This window comes from Protopterus annectens, chromosome 1.part1 (assembly GCF_019279795.1).
Source record: "Protopterus annectens isolate FY-2018-M chromosome 1.part1, PAN1.0, whole genome shotgun sequence".
In the NCBI taxonomy this organism is placed as follows: Eukaryota; Metazoa; Chordata; order Ceratodontiformes; family Protopteridae; genus Protopterus; species Protopterus annectens.
Window position 1 is genome coordinate 1,572,087,517 of NC_056726.1, and position 20,039 is coordinate 1,572,107,555.

At 43.6% G+C, this 20,039-nt stretch overlaps 1 protein-coding gene across 5 annotated transcripts in view; it reads right to left on the reverse strand.

Annotated features, from left to right (window-relative positions):
• MAPK7 (mitogen-activated protein kinase 7) overlaps positions 1-20,039 on the reverse strand; it is a 735,466-nt gene that overhangs the window by 87,838 nt on the left and 627,589 nt on the right. The window contains exon 7 of one of the 5 annotated variants that reach the window (XM_044083369.1): positions 13,493-13,557. The exons of the other annotated variants lie outside the window; for them this stretch is intronic. Coding sequence (XP_043939304.1) covers positions 13,493-13,557 — 65 coding nt within the window. The remainder of the gene's footprint in view (positions 1-13,492; positions 13,558-20,039) is intronic. 5 annotated transcript variants of the gene reach the window in all.

Genomic DNA, 20,039 nt, shown 5'->3' on the forward strand with positions numbered 1-20,039 from the left:
TTGCACATGGGATAAGTAGGATGCAAGATGCCATGAATCCCAGAGCCTGCAGGACTTTCCTTGCAGTTAGCCTGGTGTAAGTTGCCATTTTTCTGAAGTATTGAGACAGTTGCCCTTGCTTGTCTGGCGTGAGGTAGGCCATCTGGGTGGCTGTTTCCAAGTTGGCACCCAGGAAAATTATTTGTTGAGAGGGTATTAGTTTTGATTTCTTTTTGTTGATCGTGTATCCCAGGAAGTTCAACAGTTTTATTACAAACGCCAGATGCTGCAGTAGTATGTCTTGCTGTCCGCTTGGATCAGGCAGTCATCCAGATATGGGTAGATTTGTATCCCTTGTAGTCTGCAGAAGGCGATTACTGATGCCAGGCATTTCGTAAACACTCTGGGTGCAGTAGATAAGCCAAAGGACAATGCAGAGAATTGGTAATGGGTTGAACCTGCAAGAAATCTGAGGTATCTTCTGCAATCTTGTCTGATAGGGACATGCAGGTATGCCTCCTTGAGGTCCAATGTTACCAGCCAAGACTCCTTGCCCAGCATGGGAAGAAGCTGCTGTAATGTGAGCATCTTGAATTTTGGCACCTGTAGATATGTGTTTAGGATGGATAGGTCTAAGATAGGTCTCCAATCTTTGTCTTTCCTTGGTACCAGGAATAGTCTGGAATAAAACCCTTGACCTTGTTCTTTTGCAGGTTCCTCTTGAATTGCTTTCATGTCCATGAGAGCTGAAATTTGTTTTTTGTGCCTCTGCCCTTTGATTTTGTGGCAGGTTTAGCATGCCTCTCAATTTTGGAAGGGTGTGAAAGTGGAACCTGTAGCCTCTGTCTATAATGTCCAGAATCCATTTGTCTTTTGTAACAATATGCCAATTTTGAGAATAATGTCAGTTTTCCTCCAAAGGTGCTGCCATTAAAGCTTTGCTTGGCAGGTGTAGGGGGAAGTCATTGTGTCTGTTTTCTAAAAGACTGTGATCTATCTTCTCCACCTCTTGGGGTTGGTGCTTGCCACTGTCTGGCTCTGAAAGATCCTTGAGGTTGCCCTCTACCCCTTGGACGCCTGTATCTGCCCCTTTGAGGTCTGTTCGTGGCTGTAAAGGACCAATTTTTTGAAGGCCAGTTTCTGCTGAAACGTGGAGGCTGTACCTGCAGGAAATCTTTCACTGTTTGCACTGATTTCGCTTTTTCCTCCATTTTCTTTAGCACCTTCTCTGCTTTAACACCAAACAATACATCTTTTTGAAGAGGTGCATCTAATAATTTAGTTTTGACATGATCTGGTAAGGTTTGCTATTTGAGCCAAGCATGCCTACGTATAACAGACCCCATAACAGCAGCTCTACATGAGGCCTCTAAAGCATCAAAACCACACTGCAAGGTATGTTTACCCACTTGCTCTGCACCATGCAACAAATCCTGCAACTCTTCTAAATCTGGTTGTTCTGGTTGTGTCATTTTGCTTTTCAGCTGAGATATCAAAAACTGTTGATACTTTAACATATGGAACTGACAGTTTAATGCCCTCATGGTTAAAGTGGCCGAGGTGCACACCTTTTTCCCCCCACCTTTCTAAAGATCTGGAATCTCTCTCTGAAAGTAATGGGTTTTTAGCAGTAGAGGCCTTAATTCCATTGGGACCCTGTGAAATAGTTTCTGGGTCAGCAGTATGGCTTTTATATAGGAACTGGTGAGAATCAGGAACCCGGTAATACCTGTCTGGTTTAACAGGAGCTGGAGGCAAAGAATCAGGATTAAGGCTGGCTTCTGTGTACACATCATCCAATATATCTAAAACAGGAGGGATAGCCAGAGGCCTATGCTGGGGGAGCAGAAGAAATTCCCTGAGCCTTTTCTTGGAATCTGAGTAATCTTGGCCTTCCCAGTGAAAGTGTTCCCTCAATGTATGCAGGGTTTCCCCAAAAGAGAAGTCCTCAGGGGGGGAGACCGAGGGAATAGACTCCTCTGCATCAGAGTCTTCGAATGGAGAACAGGCACAATCCTGGTCCTCAGATAGTTCTGAGGTAATAGAAGCTTGATCTGAGGAAGGGTTGCCTTTTGTCAGAGGGGGGGTTGAGAACCCCTGATAAGAGTAATCAAATCCTCAGCCATTTTAAGCATCTGTTTTTTAGGCATGGTGCCTTGAGAAGGTGACTGAGGAACCTGTTTTTTGGTTTTCATGGCTGTTTTAGATTTAGTGAAGGCTTTAATAGAGAAGGAGGAAGGCCTGAAGACCCCTTGAGAAATGACAGGCCTGTCTAAATTCTGAGTTTCCCCGCCAGGAGTGGCGTCGGTTTCTGTAGCAGGAATGAGGGCAGAGGAGCCTGCGACCTCGGGTACTGAAGACATCGGTAATGCATTGTCATCGGTACACAGGGGCTGTGTAGGCACCTCGCTGAGTACCGGAGAACCGGTAGTCGGCCTTAGCGTGGTATCAGTAGGTGGTGCGGACCTCGTATGCCGGTCCTTATCTTTGCGTTTTTTGCTCAAAACTGGAGTCGGAGTATCCGGCGACATAATATAATTAAATTTTGCCAAAAGTGAAGGGCGAACTCCGCCCGACGCTTAATAGTGCGTTTGTTGAATCTAGCACAAAAACGGCAGGCCGAGACGTCGTGGTCTGGGCCTAAGCAAGGTATACAGTAAGAGTGGAGATCCTTATGCGGTATTTGCTTCCCACATGAAATGCAATTATTAACTTTGTCTGACATCGGTCTGAGGCAAGAAAAGTTTCCCCAACGGGGTACTTAGCTTTCAAGAAGACTTCGGCTGAAATACTTTCGTAAATCTCAGGAGCTGGCCAACCGGCACTTGCGAACTGCTTCTGCTTCGGGCACCGCGCGGCAAGAAAGACTGAAGAAAATGGTGTCGGCTGCCTCTTTTATACCCCTGCTGCACTGACGTCAGGGAGGAAGCGACGACAACCGATGCCGGACCTAGACTTTGGAATTCGGCCGACCGAGGACCCGCCTGACGGCAGGATAACCCATCTGTTATGACTGCAGCTGTATGCACGATGAACATCTAGTATCTCTAAATACCAAAGTGGAAGAGGTGTAAATCTTTTTGCCAAGCCTTTCCATAGTTCTGTTGTCTGTCAGCAGGAAGGATGGTGGTGGTAGGCAGGAGTTTAGAAGCTTTGTCTGTGGAGACAGAAATGGCAGCTGGATTTGCAGGAAGGCACTTAATCAAGTGTTTAGCAGAATCTGGGACTTTGTACAGTCTGTCTGCTCTATGTGGAGCAGGAGGTTGTGAGTCCGGATTGAGAGATGCAGAGGAAAAGGCAGGCAGTATGGGAGGAATGGCCGAAGGGCTTGGTGTTTCCATTTGAATGAGGTCATACGACCTCTTTTGTATTTCAGACATGTCTGTGGAGTCCCATTTGAAGTGTTCCTTCATTTTAAAAAAGCTTTCAGAGAAGGTCAAGTCTTCAGCAGGGGAATCTGGGTCTACAGATTCTTCCTCTGGGGATCCATATCCCAAGGGAGAAGAGAGTTGTGAATTATAAGAGAGGGACTCATCAGAGGAATCTGAGCAGATGTCCTCTTCCCTAGTGACCATCTCTGCAGTTTGAGGCCTAGGACTGAGGAGAGGAGGAGAAGGTGCAGCAGCTGATGTAGGCCTCAGGGCCATGAAAGCTGAGAAGAGGCTTTGGCTAAAGGTCTGCCAGTCAGGAATAATTTCTGTTGGCTGAGATATGCTTCTTTTTTTCTATCCTCTTGAGAGTTTCAACGGGCGTCTGTTTAGGAGCAGGCATCAAAGTCTGAGGCAGGGAATCCCCTGAACACGATGGTTCCTCCCCCTAGCATTCGAAATGGTCGCTGGAATAACCTTTGCAGATGTGCTCTCACTCACTGGTAGTATGGCTTCCTCAGAGGTACCTGCAACATCCGGTGTGGCGGAGCCGGGTCCAGATCCCAAGGTCAGGCCGATGTCAGCCACAGGCTGTGGACTGGCCGGAAGAGACTCAGCAAGAGTTACAGGCTGTAAAGATCTGGCCTTCTTTTTTGGCTGTTCAGAGGCGACATCTGATGAGCCCTCCATATGCAAAGTGAGTTGTTTTAGACATTGGTTCTCCAAGTACAAATTGAACGCATGGAAACGACTATGCAACATTTTTGGAATGAATGCCTGGCAAACAGGGCAGGCCTTATAATTGTGCGACCGTCCAAGACAGAATAAACACTTATCGTGGGTGTCTTTATGAGGGACCTGATAGCCACACTGACATTTACCCTTTCTGGATGACATGAAAAGGCAGTAATACAAAAGGAAGAACTGAAAAGGTCCCCAACAGGGTACTTAGAGTGAAACTTGAATCGGTTGTCAGCGAAAGCAGGAACACCTGGCGTACAACTGGTGACTGGAAAGTTCTGAGGGCTGGTGTGTGCCGACGTCACTTTTATGGCCCATGTACTGTCACCTAGACCTGATGTCTCGTGCACCTAGGAAGGACTGAAAGCTTTTGGAAACTGGCCATACGTACGCAAGACTAGAAGGGTAAACCCATATGCACAATACTGCAACATAAGAATAGAAGGACATCTGAAATCATCCTCAAGTCTTGGTGAGGATCTTCACACAGTGGATCCTGTATCTCACCAAGACAACACTAAGTATTTTATACAGCATGTATCCTGGACAAAGGTAAGTTAAAAAAAAAAAAAACAGCTGGGTGCACAAGTCCCAGAATAAAAAGTGCCCAATCCTGGTACGTTCACTGGTGTCATAACTGGAAAAAATGACAGCGTAGAATAGGACACTTGTACATTATTACAGTGGGGTTAGGCCAAGCTCAGAGGAGGATGGTCACTATGTTGTAGGAGCAGTAGTTCACAAAAACTGATGGGCCAAAAAAAACCCATGAAGCTGAGAGTTAACTATTGAGGATAAGGAAGAAATTATGTATTACTACTACTATGCAAGAAGCCCATAACTTAGAGACAGAAGATACTTAAAAAGATTAAAAGTGAAATTAAAGAAAATAAAAATATTTCCACAAGAAAAACTGCCAAAATGCAAATTTGCATCCATTAATACAACAGACCCATGAAAAACATTACATATGCAAAGAATCTTTGGGCTGCTTTAAAAAAGAAGCGACAGAGGGAGCGAGAAAATATAAACAAAAAACAAAAATGATTTTTGAGAGCTATAAAAACAGAAACATGGAAATGGTAAGAAAAACAGATCTGATATGGTGCAATATTTATGCAAAGGAGAAAACCAAACTACTAATCAATACAAGAACAGCAGGTCCAAAGATACTAGAAGAGAAATACAGACAAAAGCACCCAGATATGGAAAATTTCACAATACAAAAAATAACATCACAAAGCGGGAAAATAGAACAAAAGATTAGCAAAGCTGAAGTTATGGAACATCTGCAAACTGAAGGGTTTAGTGTAGAAAGTCTAATACAGGTTATATCATAGCATGATGTAAAAATGAGTCCACACATTAAGGAGAAACAGGCTGAACAGGGGACATCTAAAGAAGAAATATGGGCATGGAAAAGAGACTTGATTATCACACAATATTTATGCAAAGGAGAAAGCAAAACTAATCAATACAAAAATGCAGCACCAAAGATATTTGAAGAGAAATACAGGCAACTGAATCCAGACACGGAAAATTTCACAATAAAAAAAAAAAAGAAAACAAAGGGGGAAAGTTGAAGAGAGGATTAGTAATGGAGAAGTTAAAGAAATGGAAATAGAAGTTACGTACTTACCATAACTTGGCATCTGTGTTATCCAATTTAATTTTGCATCACGTATGGATATTTGGATCAGACTCGGCCATTTCTTCCAGACATATGCTCTGAGTCTCAAACTCCTTCCTCTCCCACAATGCCTTACTCCTCCTCCTCAATCCCCCATATCGGGTTTGCTGCCCCTTCAGAAAGATAGAGCTATAAAAACTGGACAGCCAAAGAAAGTGACCAACTGGAGTCCAAACTAGGAACTTGTGAGTTCCCTTATCCTCTATATCGCTCTTAGCTGTAAAAGGATGGGGGGAGGAGGGGGAGATGTGATGCATAATGAAACTGGACAACACATATGCCACGTTATGGTAAGTACATAACTTCTAATCTGATGATGTCCATTTCATTATGCATCACGAATGGGTCAGAGTCCCCAGCTACATACACCCTGGGAGGACCTCAAGGAAGGATATGCCTGAGCACTATGGAGACAAAGGATGCTCTGTTTCTGGAAATAATGTCCAACTTGTAGTGAGATACAAAGGTATGAGATGTGGACCAAGTAGCTGCACAGCACAAACTTCATCAAGAGGAGTCTTTGTGGAGAAGGAAGATGAAGTAGACACAGACCTGGTGGAGTGAGCTCTAACCAGATGGGGAAACTGCCTGCTTTGTTAGGTGTAAACTGTAGAAATACAATCTGTAATCCACTTGGCTAAAGTGATCTTGGACACAGCCTGGCCTAACCTACTTGCTGAGAAGGCAATGAACAACTGATCAGGTTTTCTGTGTAAATAGAAACCCAACTGTCTTGTGTACATCCAACGTATGCAGCATGTATTCACTTTTACTGGAGTAATTAATGAAGAATACAGTCAAGTGAATGGTTTGAGTAATACTTGCCTCTGAGGCAACCTTTGGTAAGAAGGATGGATTCATTCTGTGCGAGACTCTGTTTTTAAAGAAGGTAATATATGGTGGTTGGAAAGACAGAGCTTGCAATTTTGACACACTTCTGGCTGAAGTAATGGCCACTAGAAAGGCAGTCTTCAAAGATAAAAAATTTTAAATCACATGAGCTAGCAGGTTCAAATGGATGGGTCTTTTATCGGAGGCTTGAGATGAAAAACTCATTTAATAAAAGCCCTACATAGTATAGAAGTGGAGATAGGAGAAGGAACACTATTAACCTTCCCTATATAGAAATTTTGATAACCGCAAGCTGCAACTTTATAGTGGAAAAGCTAGCTCCATGCTGAAAAAGTGAGCTGAGAAACATAAGGATATCCAGGACTGAGGCAGAAAAAGATCAATATTCCTCTGTGATGCCCAAATGGAAAATCTCTTCCATTTACTACCAAATACTTTCTTGGTGGAGGCTTCTGAGAAGCAAGAATAATTTCTCAAACTGGGAAAGCCAGACCTGGACATGTATAGAATTACTGGAAGTGGAGGAAACCAAGCGGTCAATATGAGGGATCAAAGATTGGGAATCTGGCATTATGACAGATAGGAAATCAGATCCTGCCTGGGATCCTGTATCCATGGAAGATAGTTGCTGTGAGACCGCAGGAAGGGGAACCATACCTGACAAGGCCAGTGAGGGGCAATGAGGATTAGATTGGTCTTCAACCTGCTGGCTTTCTGTAGAACTTTGGGTGTCAGGGGAATTGGAGCTGGATAAGCATACAGGAGACCTGGGGGCCAATCGTGGACTAGAGCATCCCTGGGTGACTCCCCCAAGGGGGGGAATCAGAGAGAAGTACTTGTTGTTTAGGGAAGAGACAAATGGTTGCAGCAAGGCTGGTCCCAATGGCTGAATATTTGATTCGTTACTGATTGATTTAGAACACTGGACTCCCCCAGGATGTGCACTGCAATGAGAAAGTAGTTTGAAGAGATCGCCCACTCCCAAACCCTCATGTCCTCCCTGCACAACAGGTATGAACGGGTTCCGCCCTGCTTGTTGATGTACAAAACCACCAACATATTGTCTGTAAGAACTGCAATTGTTCCCAGAGGAAAGCGGTCCTGAAAGGCTTGCAACATCAGAAGGACTGCCCTTATCTCCATTACACTGATGTGCAGTTTAGTCTCTGTTGTGGACCATGTGCCTTGGACCATCTTTCCCTAGAAATGCCCCACCCCAACAGATAGGCATCCGTGGTCACTGTGGCTATAGGGGGGGAAGAATTAATGGTCTGCCAAGATGGAGGTTGTCTGTAAGGATCCATTACTGCAGATGGTGCCTGCAAATCAGAGTTATACTGACTGGGGTTGACAACAGATAGAGCAGAAGAGACCACTGGACTGCTAGGGTCCACTGGAAAACTTGCATGAAGAACCTGGCTACGGGGACCAGAAGAATAGCAGCTGACAGAGGAAGGGGGTTGGGATGACCAGCCACCCTTTTGCTTCCGAATTTCTACGACATCCCCAAAGGAGATATCGTCGGGTGGAGATCGGAGGGACCCTTCCCCCTCATCGAAATCAGTGCCCTCTGTCAAGGACTACAAAGGGAAGACTAGGTGCTTCCTCTTGCACTGTCGCTTCCGAGGGGCCTCCTCCGCAGGATACTCGAGAGAGGACTCAGAAGACAGGGGAACCTCTTACTGATGGGTAGGGTGTAGGCGCTTCAGGAGGGGCTGACTATGAATCAGATGGATGGGAGAAAAGCATTGATCTGCAGGGGGTTGGGTATGGCCTGGCAGAAGAGGAACCGTATCTAGTGGTGTGAAGAAAACCCTCCTTGCCACCTGGAAGGTAGATGCCTTCAGGAGGACTTAACCTCCCACCCCAGGAACCGAAGTTGCCCAAGGTAGAGAAGGATGAGGCACCCTGGATCCAACACTTCCAGAAGGCATTAGCCTTGAACTGTCAAAGGCTTAGGCCCCCAGGGGAAGGGACAGCTCTGAAAAGGTCAGGGGCGACACCAGCCCCGAGGCTCCGCTCCGAAGGTATTGGAGCCGAGCTGATCTGGGATACTGCTGGAGTTGAAGAAATACATATTCTACATTCCAACAACAGTTCACTCAGGAATGCCAGGTCCTGCAACTCCAAAGCCGAAGGCTGGAACAGGGGAGAAGGCTGCGGTATCAAGGTTGGTACTCTCATAGATCCAGCATGGGTTGGAAAAGGAAAAAAAAAACTAAAGGTAATGCTACTCAATGCCAGAAGTCTAAACCTCAAGATGCACGCACTCGAGGCTCTTCTCAGTATGGAGAAAATCGATGTCTGTGCAATAAGAGAAACCTGGTTCAAGGCTCCTGAGAGCACCCCAGCACTACCAGGTTATAACTCATACCATGCGTTTCGGCCTCAAAACTCGGACCGAAGCACAAAAGGAGGTGGAGTATCTATATTCATCAAAGATACCTACACCTCCAGGTTAGTGGCACTGCAGGAAGCATCGGAAAACATCCATGTGCAACTAACAGCTGGCAAAACTGCCTTTCAGTTTGTAGCCTGCTACAGAACACCCTCCCTATTACAGGAACCCCATTTGGCATTCCTGAGAACACTGGAGAATATGAAGGTCTCTCCAAACACTATGTTACTGGGTGACTTCAACTACCCAAACATTGACTGGGAAAACTACTCAAGCCCAAACACCCTCGCCCAACGGTTCCTTGAATTTATAAACTCTAATGCAATGGAACAACTGGTCACCACTCCCACAAGAGGGAACAACATATTGGACCTGGTCATCACCAACATGGGGACTCTATGTTCCACACCAGAGGTAAACCCCTCATTGGTAAGATCAGACCATAAACAAATTTCCCTGGACATCCATATCCCGTCCCCACCCCCAGCCAAGGAAATCACTATAAAGAATTTCTCAAAAGCCAACTTTGCACTTCTCAAGACTGAGGTGGAATCCTTCCAAGCCCCTGGGCCAGAGGATAATACAGCCCAATCCGCAGAATACTTTACAAATGCATTCTATGAGCACCTGCAAGAATGCATGGATCGTGCTATCCCAAATAAAACCAAAACTCACTCCTCCAAAAACAGGAGACCGGTCTGGTGGACCCCGGCCATAAATAAACTATACAACAGAAGGAAGAAGCTACTACATGACAGAGCAAAATTCCAAAAAGGGAAGGCATCTCTGATAAGTATTAGCAAGAAACTTCGATCCCTCATAAAATCATCAAAGGCCAGTTTCGAAAGAAAAATTGCCCTAGACACTAAAGATAATCACAAGGCCTTCTTTAGTTATGTCAGGAACACGGGCGGAAACTCCCAGATATGCTCTGAATTGTTGCATAATGGTACAAAATATACCGAACCTACAGACACAGCCAACATCCTGGCAGACAGATTCAACGCAAACTTCCCCTTCCCTCCAAAGGAGCAAATGCCTATCCCAACTGAATGTAACCTCCCTGACATCACAGATGCACAGGTGAAAACTGCCCTCTCCAAAGCAAAAAACACAGCATCTATGGGACCGGACGGTGTCCCAGGCTGTGTCTTACATGAGCTCCAAGAAGAACTGAACCCTCACATTAAGTCACTGTTCAAACTTAGCCTTACTACAGGATATGTACCCAAAGAATGGCGTACAGCTACAGTGGTCCCACTCCACAAAGGTGGTGCCACAACGGACCCCGGAAACTATCGCCCCATAAGCCTGACTAGTCTGGTCTGTAAAGCTATGGAGCGTATTATCATGGAACTCATAAACAAAGACATTGGGAGCCTCCAGACACTGGACCCTACCCAATGTGGCTTTGTTAAGGGAAGATCTTGCCTCTTAAACCTAGTTGATTTCTTTGAAACAGTTACCAAAGCCATAGATGAGGGCAAGGTAGTCCACACAGCCTACCTGGATCTCAGAAAAGCCTTCGACACAATACCCCACTCGGGTATCATAAATAAGCTTACCAGCTTAAATATCAACCCCTATATCACAAGATGGGTTGCAAACTGGCTCAGAGATAGAACCCACATGGTCAGAATCGCAGGTGCCATGTCCGAATCCAAACCAGTTACAAGTGGCGTCCCACAGGGCTCAGTTCTGAGACCTCTCTTGTTCGGTATATACTTCTCTGAGGTTCAGGCTAACACGGAGGGATTATGGCTGACAAAGTTCGCAGATGACTGCAAACCGGGGGCCATAATCGAATCTCCAGCTGACACAAGCATCCTCCAAAAGGGTCTCACAGAGATGGATGCTTGGTGCCAGAGCCACGACCTCAAGCTAAATGCTAAAAAGTGCATAGTCATCCCCTTTGGGAAAAACAAGGTGCCCACAAATTACCACATAGGTGGTAATCCATTAAGTATGGAAGAGGTAATTAGAGATTTGGGGACCAACGTAGATAGTAATCTCTCCTTTGATAATCACGTTGCCAAAGTGGTTAGAAAGACCTTCTATATAGCCCACCTTATCACGAAAGGGTTCGCATCTAGATCAAGAGAGGTCATTGTGCCCCTCTACTCGTCACTCATCAGGCCCATAATTGAATACAATGCCCCGTACCTTACCCGACACCTGCAGCAACTGGAGAGACCCCAAAAGTACCTCACCAAGAGGATCATGCGCTACAAACAGATGTCCTATGCAGCTCGACTAAAGAAACTCCCATCTCTACTCAGTTGCTTACCGCCTACTCAGAGGCGATCTATGCCTGACGTACAAAGCCATGTCAAACCCAGAATTAATGGACATGCTCCACCTCAAAAAATCCAAGTCCCTTAGAGCTACACGCTCCAGGGACCTAAACCTCAACACAAAAATAAACAGAACATGCTGGAGGGACAGATTCATTTCCTAGAGGCTCCCCTCACTCTGGAATAGAATCCCAATTCATGTTAAGCATAGCCCCTCACTGACCCTCTTCATGCGAAATTTGGACGCGTGGATGGGAAATCGCAAATTCACCCCTGGGATTTCCCCAGTGTCCCTGCTAGACAGAGGCACAGTAAACTAATCTTAAAAGGGTACCTTCTGTGACCTACTTTACAGAGGCACAATAGGCTAATCTAATAGGGAGGTGGAAGCCAAATACACTCTGGCTAGGCTTATAAATGCCCTAGGGCAGATAGCCTAGTATCTACCTATGAACCTAAGATCCCCAGCTGGATCTGGGCTTTGAGAAAACTCTGCATCATCCTATCCATATCGGAGTGGGACAACTGAGAGGATCTACAGGAGACTGAGGAACGTGTAAACCTGACTGGAGACAGGCTTGTCCGGATGGTCAGGACAGGGAGGGAGATTTACTCCGATGGGGAGTATGGCTCCAGGACCTCCGATCTGGGCATGTCTGACCCAAAGGAGTCTGCTCCAGAGATGAAGAGCTGTGGCTCTGAACTACCTCCACAAGATCTGATCGACTGCACAGACCCAAAGGTTGAGTATCCGACAAAGAAGTCTTGGCCAGCGCCGGCTCTACTGGATCCAGAGAGAAGTGGGAACAGGAGGTTTATGAAGACGATGGATCTGACAGCTTCCTGTGCTTCTGAGGAGGAGAAGCCATGGTCCCTTGGATAGCCAAGGGTGCATGCTTCTTAGGGACAGGTGTCCGAGCTCCAGAGGACAGAAGAAGACCTCTCAAGATCAGCTTGTTTCGCCGATCAGCAAGGACTTGGGGACTGAAGGCCAGGAAGATATTGCATGGAACCTTCAAGTGCCCTGGTGCCAGACAATACATACATCTCTTGTGGGTTTCTGATTGGGAAATCTTATGCCCACAAGAGGCACACCTTTTAAAACTAAAGGGTTTATCCGAACCCACAGACTTGTCAGATGTGCTGAAAGAAAAACAGCACACATAACTCACATGCATACGAGCATTATACTAATAGACTAGCAACTTAACTAAAGGATACAGGAAGGTACCACTAACAGAGACAGAACACCTAAAAAACTAGCTAGAAGTAAGAAAAGGTTATTAATAAAGCAGAATTAAATGAAAAAAATCACTTAGCTGAACGGAGGCTCAGAATCGTATCTGTGCTGGAAGGTGGCAAACGAGATCTGGGGAATTTGAGGAGTAAGGCATTATGGGAGAGGGAGGAGTTTGAGGCTTGCAGCGCATGTCTGGAAAAAATGGCTGAGTCAGATCCGAGGACGGATCCAAAGACCCATTCATGATGCATAATGAAATGGAGATTATCAGATCTGAACTGCCTGTGAAGTGAAGGATTTGGTGTCGAAAATCCATCTCCGGTAACATCACAGCATGATGGAGATACAAGTGGAATGGGAAGCATCTGATCATTTGCCATGTGAAGATGCCCTGCATCATTCAGCAGGAAACTTTTACAGAAGTTCAGTTGGAGTTGCACAGCAAGGGAAGGAAAAGGAAACTGTGGGAATTCTGACCCAGTCAGTGTTGTGGAGTTACATGCTACTGACTTCCCATAGGAAATAGCAATGGATACGGTTGGCACTATGCCAGGGTAATCACATGGCTAGGCTTGTAAAGGCCCGAGGGCCATTAGCCTAGTACACACCTATGAACTTGTGAACCTATAATGCAAGATGCAGCTGAAGAGAATATGTCACAGGAAAGGACTTTTCTATAGAAGCCTGTAGGAAATAGAGAGCAAAGAATATGTCCTCAGTGTAGGAGAAAATTATCAAAAGGAAGAGATGGATGGGCATATTAAGATAGAAAGAAATAGATTACAGAAAGTAAATAGGACCCAAAATATTAGAAGTCTGATAAACAGATAAACACAGTAACCAAGACTATTAACAGAAATTCTTGTGATGTGACAGAAGTAAATAGGATACATTACTGTACAGCTAAATTAATAACAGATAAGGTCTTACCACAAAAATGCAGAGTTATAAGGGAAGAAACAAAATGCCATCGTGGAAGCATCGCATGGAGACAACTATAAAGCAATTAAGATAAGAAGTGTCACTGTTAGAACAGGATAGAAGAGGGAAAAAATCAACAAAAAACTTAAGACAGACAGACCTGATAAAAGCAACGTACAGTATCAGAACAAGCCAGGGTGTATCATACTCTCAGCACAGGCAGAAAACTTGAGAGATATGCAGATAAACATAAAGAAAAAGTACAAAATATGCAATTTATTGACAACCCAAAAAACGTTTTATGAATAAAAACACCATCAGAAAAGAAGAAATAGACACATTTTGATGAAATATTTATGAAGACCCTGTGGAACATGATGAAGATGCTGAATGGATAGTGAAAGAAACGGTAGGAAGTTCAAATATACAGGATATAAAATGGGATGAACCAACAGCCAGACAAACTGAAACAAAATTAAGAAAAGCTCCTAAATGGAAAACCCCAGGCCCAGATGCAGTACCTAACTTCTGGCTAAAAGTATCTTTCCAAGAATTAGCCTTCAATAATAACTACTTATATGTGCATACCAAACAGACACCAACCTGGTTAACAGGAAAAAAGGTACTCCACCTTAACAGCAAACCTACAGGCTATTCTAAAAACTATAGGCCCATAACTTGCCTTCTAATGATGTATAAACTATATACTGGTAATGATGTTGACGGTTTATAATAATTTAGAAGAAAACTCAAAGCATGGCAATAGAATAAAGGGGTAACAAAAGAAAGATATATGGAACAAAGGATCCATTGCTAAATAAAGTCATAATGGAGAATTGAAAAAAAGGAAATAATCTAAGTATGGCATGGATAGACTGCAAAAAAACATTTGACAGCATCCCACATTCATGGATAAAGGAGTGCTTGCAGATGTACAAGACACATCCTACATTGATCAATTACATTACAGTGACTATGAAAAATAGGTTCATAGGTAGGTACTATCGGCCCAAGGGCCTAAGTAAGCCTAGCCAACAAGGTTCCCTGGCTTATGCCACCCAAGTAAGTTAATTTCCTGTGCCCCTGTTGAGCAGAGCCACAGAAGTGATCCCCGGGGTGTATTTCCTATTTCCCATCCACTCATCAAGATTTTTCTTGACGAGTGCTAATGAGGAACTTTGCTTGACATAGATGGGTAGCTTGTTCCAGAGTGTAGAAAGTCTCTGGGACAGGAATCTATCCCTCCAGCAAGTCCTGTTTATTGTGGTGACAAGGTTTAGGTCCCTAGAGCGTATAGCTCGGAGGGATTGTGACTTCATTAGGTGTAGCATGTCCGATAGCTCTAGGTTTAACATAGCTTTATATGTTAGGCAGAGATTTCCTCAGAGTAGGCGATATGCTACAGAGTACAGCTGGAGTTTTTTGAGACGGTCAGTGTAGGGCATCTATTTGAGGCCAGTAATAATTTTTGTGAGGTACGTCTGTGGCCTTTCCAGCTGCTGCAGATGTCTGAGGTTCATAGGTATGTTACTAGGCTATTGGCCCTAGGGCCTATATAAGCCAAGCCAAAAAGGTACCCTGACTTTTGCCACCCAAGAAAATTATTTTCCTGTGCCCCTGTCGAGCAGAGCCACAGAGGTGATCCCCGGGGTGAATTTCCTATTTCCCATCCAATCATCAAGATTTTTCTTGAAGAGTACTAATGAGGAGCTTTGTTTGATATAGATAGGTAGTTTGTTCCAGAGTATGGGAAGTCTCTGGGACAGGAATCTATCCCTCCAGCATGTTCTGTTTATTGTGGTGACAAAGTTTAGGTCTCTTGAGCATGTAGCTCGGAGGAATTGGGATTTTTTTTAAGGAGAGCATGTCCAACAGCTCTGGGTTTGACATAGCTTTGTATGCTAGGCAGAGATTGCCTCTGAGTAGGCAGTATGCGATGGAATAAAGCTGGAGTTTTTTGAGAAGGTCTGCGTAGGGCATCTGTTTGAGGCCGGTAATCCTCTTTGTGAGGTATTTCTGTGGCATTTCCAGTTGTTGTAGATGTCTTGTGAGGTACATACCAAAAGGGGCATTGTACTCTATAATGGGTCTAATGAGTGACAAGTAGAGGGGAACAATGACCTCTTTTTTTCCTGGATGAGAAACCTTTTGTGATGAGGTGTGCCACGTAGAAGGATTTCCTGACTACTGTGGTAATGTAATTATCAAAGGAGAGACTACTGTCCACCTGTGTCCCAAGTCTCATCACACTTTCGGTGTTAAGTAGACTACCACCTATGTGGTAGTTCATGGGTACAGAGTTTTTACCAAAGGGGATGACAATACACTTTTTGGCATTGAGCTTGAGGCCATGGCTTTGACACCAGGCATCTGTCTCAGTGAGGCCCTTCTGTAGGATGTTCACATCATTTGGGGACTCTACTATGGCTCCTAGTTTGTAGTCGTCTGCAAATTTAGTTAGCCGGAGGCCTTCTGTGTTAGCCTGTACTTCAGAGAAGTAGATGCCAACAGGAGAGGTCCCCATGACTGAACCCTGTGGTACTCCACTTTTCACTGGCAAGTGGCAAACCACTTTGCAATTAAGTCATGACAAAGGGCAAGTTATCATCTTGGGGATACAAATTCAAAGGAGGATACTCCAGGGCGATTCTGCCACCGCTGCTATTTAGTCTTGTTCTTAACCCATTAAGCTGTCTATTTAACAGATTAGGTCTTTGTTATAATTTGGCTCCCAGAAAACAACAAAGTGTAAACCCTTCTCGTCTTCTTTTTGTGGATGACTTAAAACTGTACAATTCATCAGATGAGGAGATGAAAGCATAACTGTAAGTGGTTAAAACTTTTCTCAGATGATGTAACACTGTTATTTGGTCTTGATAGTGTGTGAAAGCAACATTTAAAGCAGGAAAGTTGCAGCACCAAGAAAATGTCAGTCTGTTTCAGGAATATGACATAAAGGAACTTGAGCAGGAAGGAGTAAATAAATATTTGGGAATTGATAAAGGAGCATTAATAAAACATGATCAAGTGTGAACAAAACTTAGCAAGGAATATTTTAGAAGACTAAAACTAATATTAAAAACAGCCCTGACATCTAGGAACAAAGTCCAAACTATAAACTAATTTGCTTTTCCTGTTTCAACTTAAAGTTTTGGGATGAATAACTGGCTCCAAAAGGTGCAGGATCAGTTGGACTACAAAACAAGAAAAACGGTTCACATTTATCAAATGATATACAAGATCGGTGTATACCAAGGTTGTATATTCCTTGTTCTGAACGTGGCATGGGCCTCCTCGAAATTTATTACATCTACAATTGTGGGACTGTATATCTACTGACCTCACCAGATCCAAACAGAGAACATTTTAAAACATGAGGAGACTAGGTTTAAGATGACTTCCCTGCTTAGTTTAGCAAAAGCATATCAGTGTTGAGCAGGAAAAGAGATCAAACCAGAACTAGGAAAAAAAAAATCAGGCAGCAATTGAATGTGCCAAAACAAAAGGAAAAAATATATGGAGAAGGATCAGATGAAAATGCAAGAAATGTGGAAGAGGCATAAACATTGTGGTAAGTACAGAAAACTTCTGGAACAACTTCATGTTGAACAGGATTTGACACAGGAATGGTTAAGGAAAGGTGAAATTAAATCAAAAGATGAGTTAATATTGGTGGCCCAGGATACTTTACGTACACGTTGAGATGGTCTACAAAGTGCACTCAACAAGTGGAAGAAACAGACAAATGCAGGTTCTGTAAAACAGAACTAGAAACAGTTGCACATTTCTTTGCTGGGTGTGATAACAGTGGCAGAGGCCCTGTATACTAAAAGGCATAATAATGTGGCAAGACTGTTGCACTGGGGATTGTACAAACATTACAATACTGAAGTAGCTGAGAAGCATTGGAAACATGACGTACAAGCAATACAGAGAATGAAGAAGTTTATATCGCATGGGATAACCACTACCAACAGTTCAGAAAATAGATGCGAAAAAAAAAAAAACATAATAGTCCATGAAAAGATGACAAAAGTAGCATTGATCACTGAAATTCCTACACCCAGTGATTATAGTGTCTTATGTACAGAGAGAAACAAAGTCATAAAATGCAAGGGTTTGCAGGGAGAAATAATGTGGAAAAAAAGATACTGACAGTTCCAATAGTAGCATGAGCAATAGATCTCATAAAAAAGAATTTACAGTCGTATCTACCAATACACGTAACTCCATGAATTGTAGAAGAAATCAGTTCTTGGCACATCGCAGGGGTTGCAAAGCGCACTTTTGGCTAACAAAGACTGAAACAATACTAATTTCATGAACTTGCAAGAGGTTCACTGGTTTGATTCTCAGCTGGGGTGCCTTCTGTGTGGAGTCTGCGTATCCTCCCCTGTGTTCGTGTGGGTTTCCTCTGGATGCCACAGTTTCCTCCTGCATTCCTAAGACCTGCAGCAGGTAGACTGGACACACTAAATTGGCCATAAGTGTGTGTGTGTGTGTGTGTGTGTGTGTGTGTGTGTGTGTGTGTGTGTGTGTGTGTGAGTGTGTGAGTGTGTGAGTGTGTGAGTGTGTGAGTGTGTGAGTGTGTGAGTGTGAGTGTGAGTGTGAGTGTGTGTGAGTGTGAGTGTGAGTGTGTGTGTGTGTGTGTGTGTGTGTGTGTGTGTGTGTGAGTGTGTGTGTGGAAGAATTACAGTGGCAGGGCTAGCCACCCAGCAGTGTAAACTCTGGCTCTAGGTGACTGTCACTCTTGTAGCATGTGCAAAAATGGGAAAAGGGTTTGGATTTAAAGTGGATGAATCAGACATACATTTTGTCTACTTCTCTCAAAAATCACAGTATGATGCTGTTATCCCTGACACCAAAATTAACCAGGACATCCACATTTCACTGAAGAATGGATCTACTATGGTTTCATGATAAAAAGCCTTGGTAGATTATTAGAAATTGGGTTAGTTCCCTTTGGGGTAAACATCCAAGGATGGGTATCTTCCATAATAAGAGATGAAGTGTTTTTAAGAAGGGACTTCAACGCTGGTGTCAACAACTTCTTAGAGCTGATAAGTTAGGTAAACAATTTGGTTAGACCTGATAAATTAAATGACCAAGATGAAATAGTACTGGAGAGAGAATTAAAGTAATGAAGCAAAAATTCAGACTTAGCAGATACGAGGAACATTTAACATTACAAACCTTAACAGCACTGAAAAAAGGAGTGTAAAGCTCTACAGATTAGCCATACTCATAACAAATGGGAATGATATTATTACCTAAAATCATTGCCAGCAAAAGAAGGATGCATGCCACCAATCTCAATATATTAGGTAATTAAATTTGAACACCATTTCTGTCACAGCAAGAAATCAGCTATCCAAACTCACTGACAAAGATGAAGAGCCATCCTCTAACTCTGGGCAAAGCTCTGGGACTAGATGGATTAAATGTGGAGTTCCATACGTTGCATCCAGAGGATCTGACTGATCTTTCCTTAATTTAGTTAAAGAAGCTGAGACATTAGAGAGGCTTGCTAGAGAAATGTTTATAAGCTAAAGGTATTGTATTATCCAAGCCCCTTCCAGATAAGTTACTCACAATGAGCTACATATATTGTTAATGAATATAGACACTTGAATTTATGCAAAAAAGTTTAGCTAAACAATTGGAAACTCTAATGATGACTTTACATCTTATAATCAACAGGGTTTTACTAAAAAGAGTAGACTACAAATGGTCAAGTTATGGCTGAATAAACAAACATGGGCTGAAAGGCTGGCAAAGTTAACAATTGTGGCTTTGATAGACTTGCTTTGGTAAATTAGAATTTTATGTTGAGGTCTTATTACTATACTTCTTTCCAGAATTATTTATTAGAAAAAGTAGGGGTGTGTCTCATACTATAAATGTAGGTGTTTGAGTTCTTTACTGTTGCAGTAACAACTCCTTAGGATTTCTTACTGTGGAAGCGCTTGGCCAGCCTGAACACCAGAGACTTTTCCTCCTCCTGATGGGCTAACAGACACCCTCCCCTCCAACATCAGGGTATAAGGGTCATCCACCACTGCCATTCTCAGGTCTTTCTTGCCACCAACCATGACAGACCCCACACACTCCATATCCTAGATAAGAAGCAGAAAATGCACATACTTTTCCCAGAAGGTCCTCTGTAAGGGAAAGGAACCTGAAAGGGGGGGGGGGGTGGAGGAAGGAAAGTACAGTTGTGTCTCATTTACCATTTTGAGTAGATTAAAGTTGCAGTACTGATTCTTGGGTCTTCCTGCCATACAGAAGCTCACAACCAGCCCGATTTCAAGAGTCTTTACATCATCCCTATCCGACAGACACCTAAAGACCGATACTTGAATGTTAGTGTATAAGAGAGGTGTTCGTTGGCTCCATATTCAAGTCTTTCTATGCAGTGAACAAGCAGTCTGATGCCCAAGGACAGGCTGACCTCCTCAGCTGTCTGAATTTAAGTGACAAAGAGAAAACACATAGCAGGCAGAGAGGGGATGAGGGAGATAAGAGGACTAGCTGCAGAAAAACTCCTCTTCCCCCT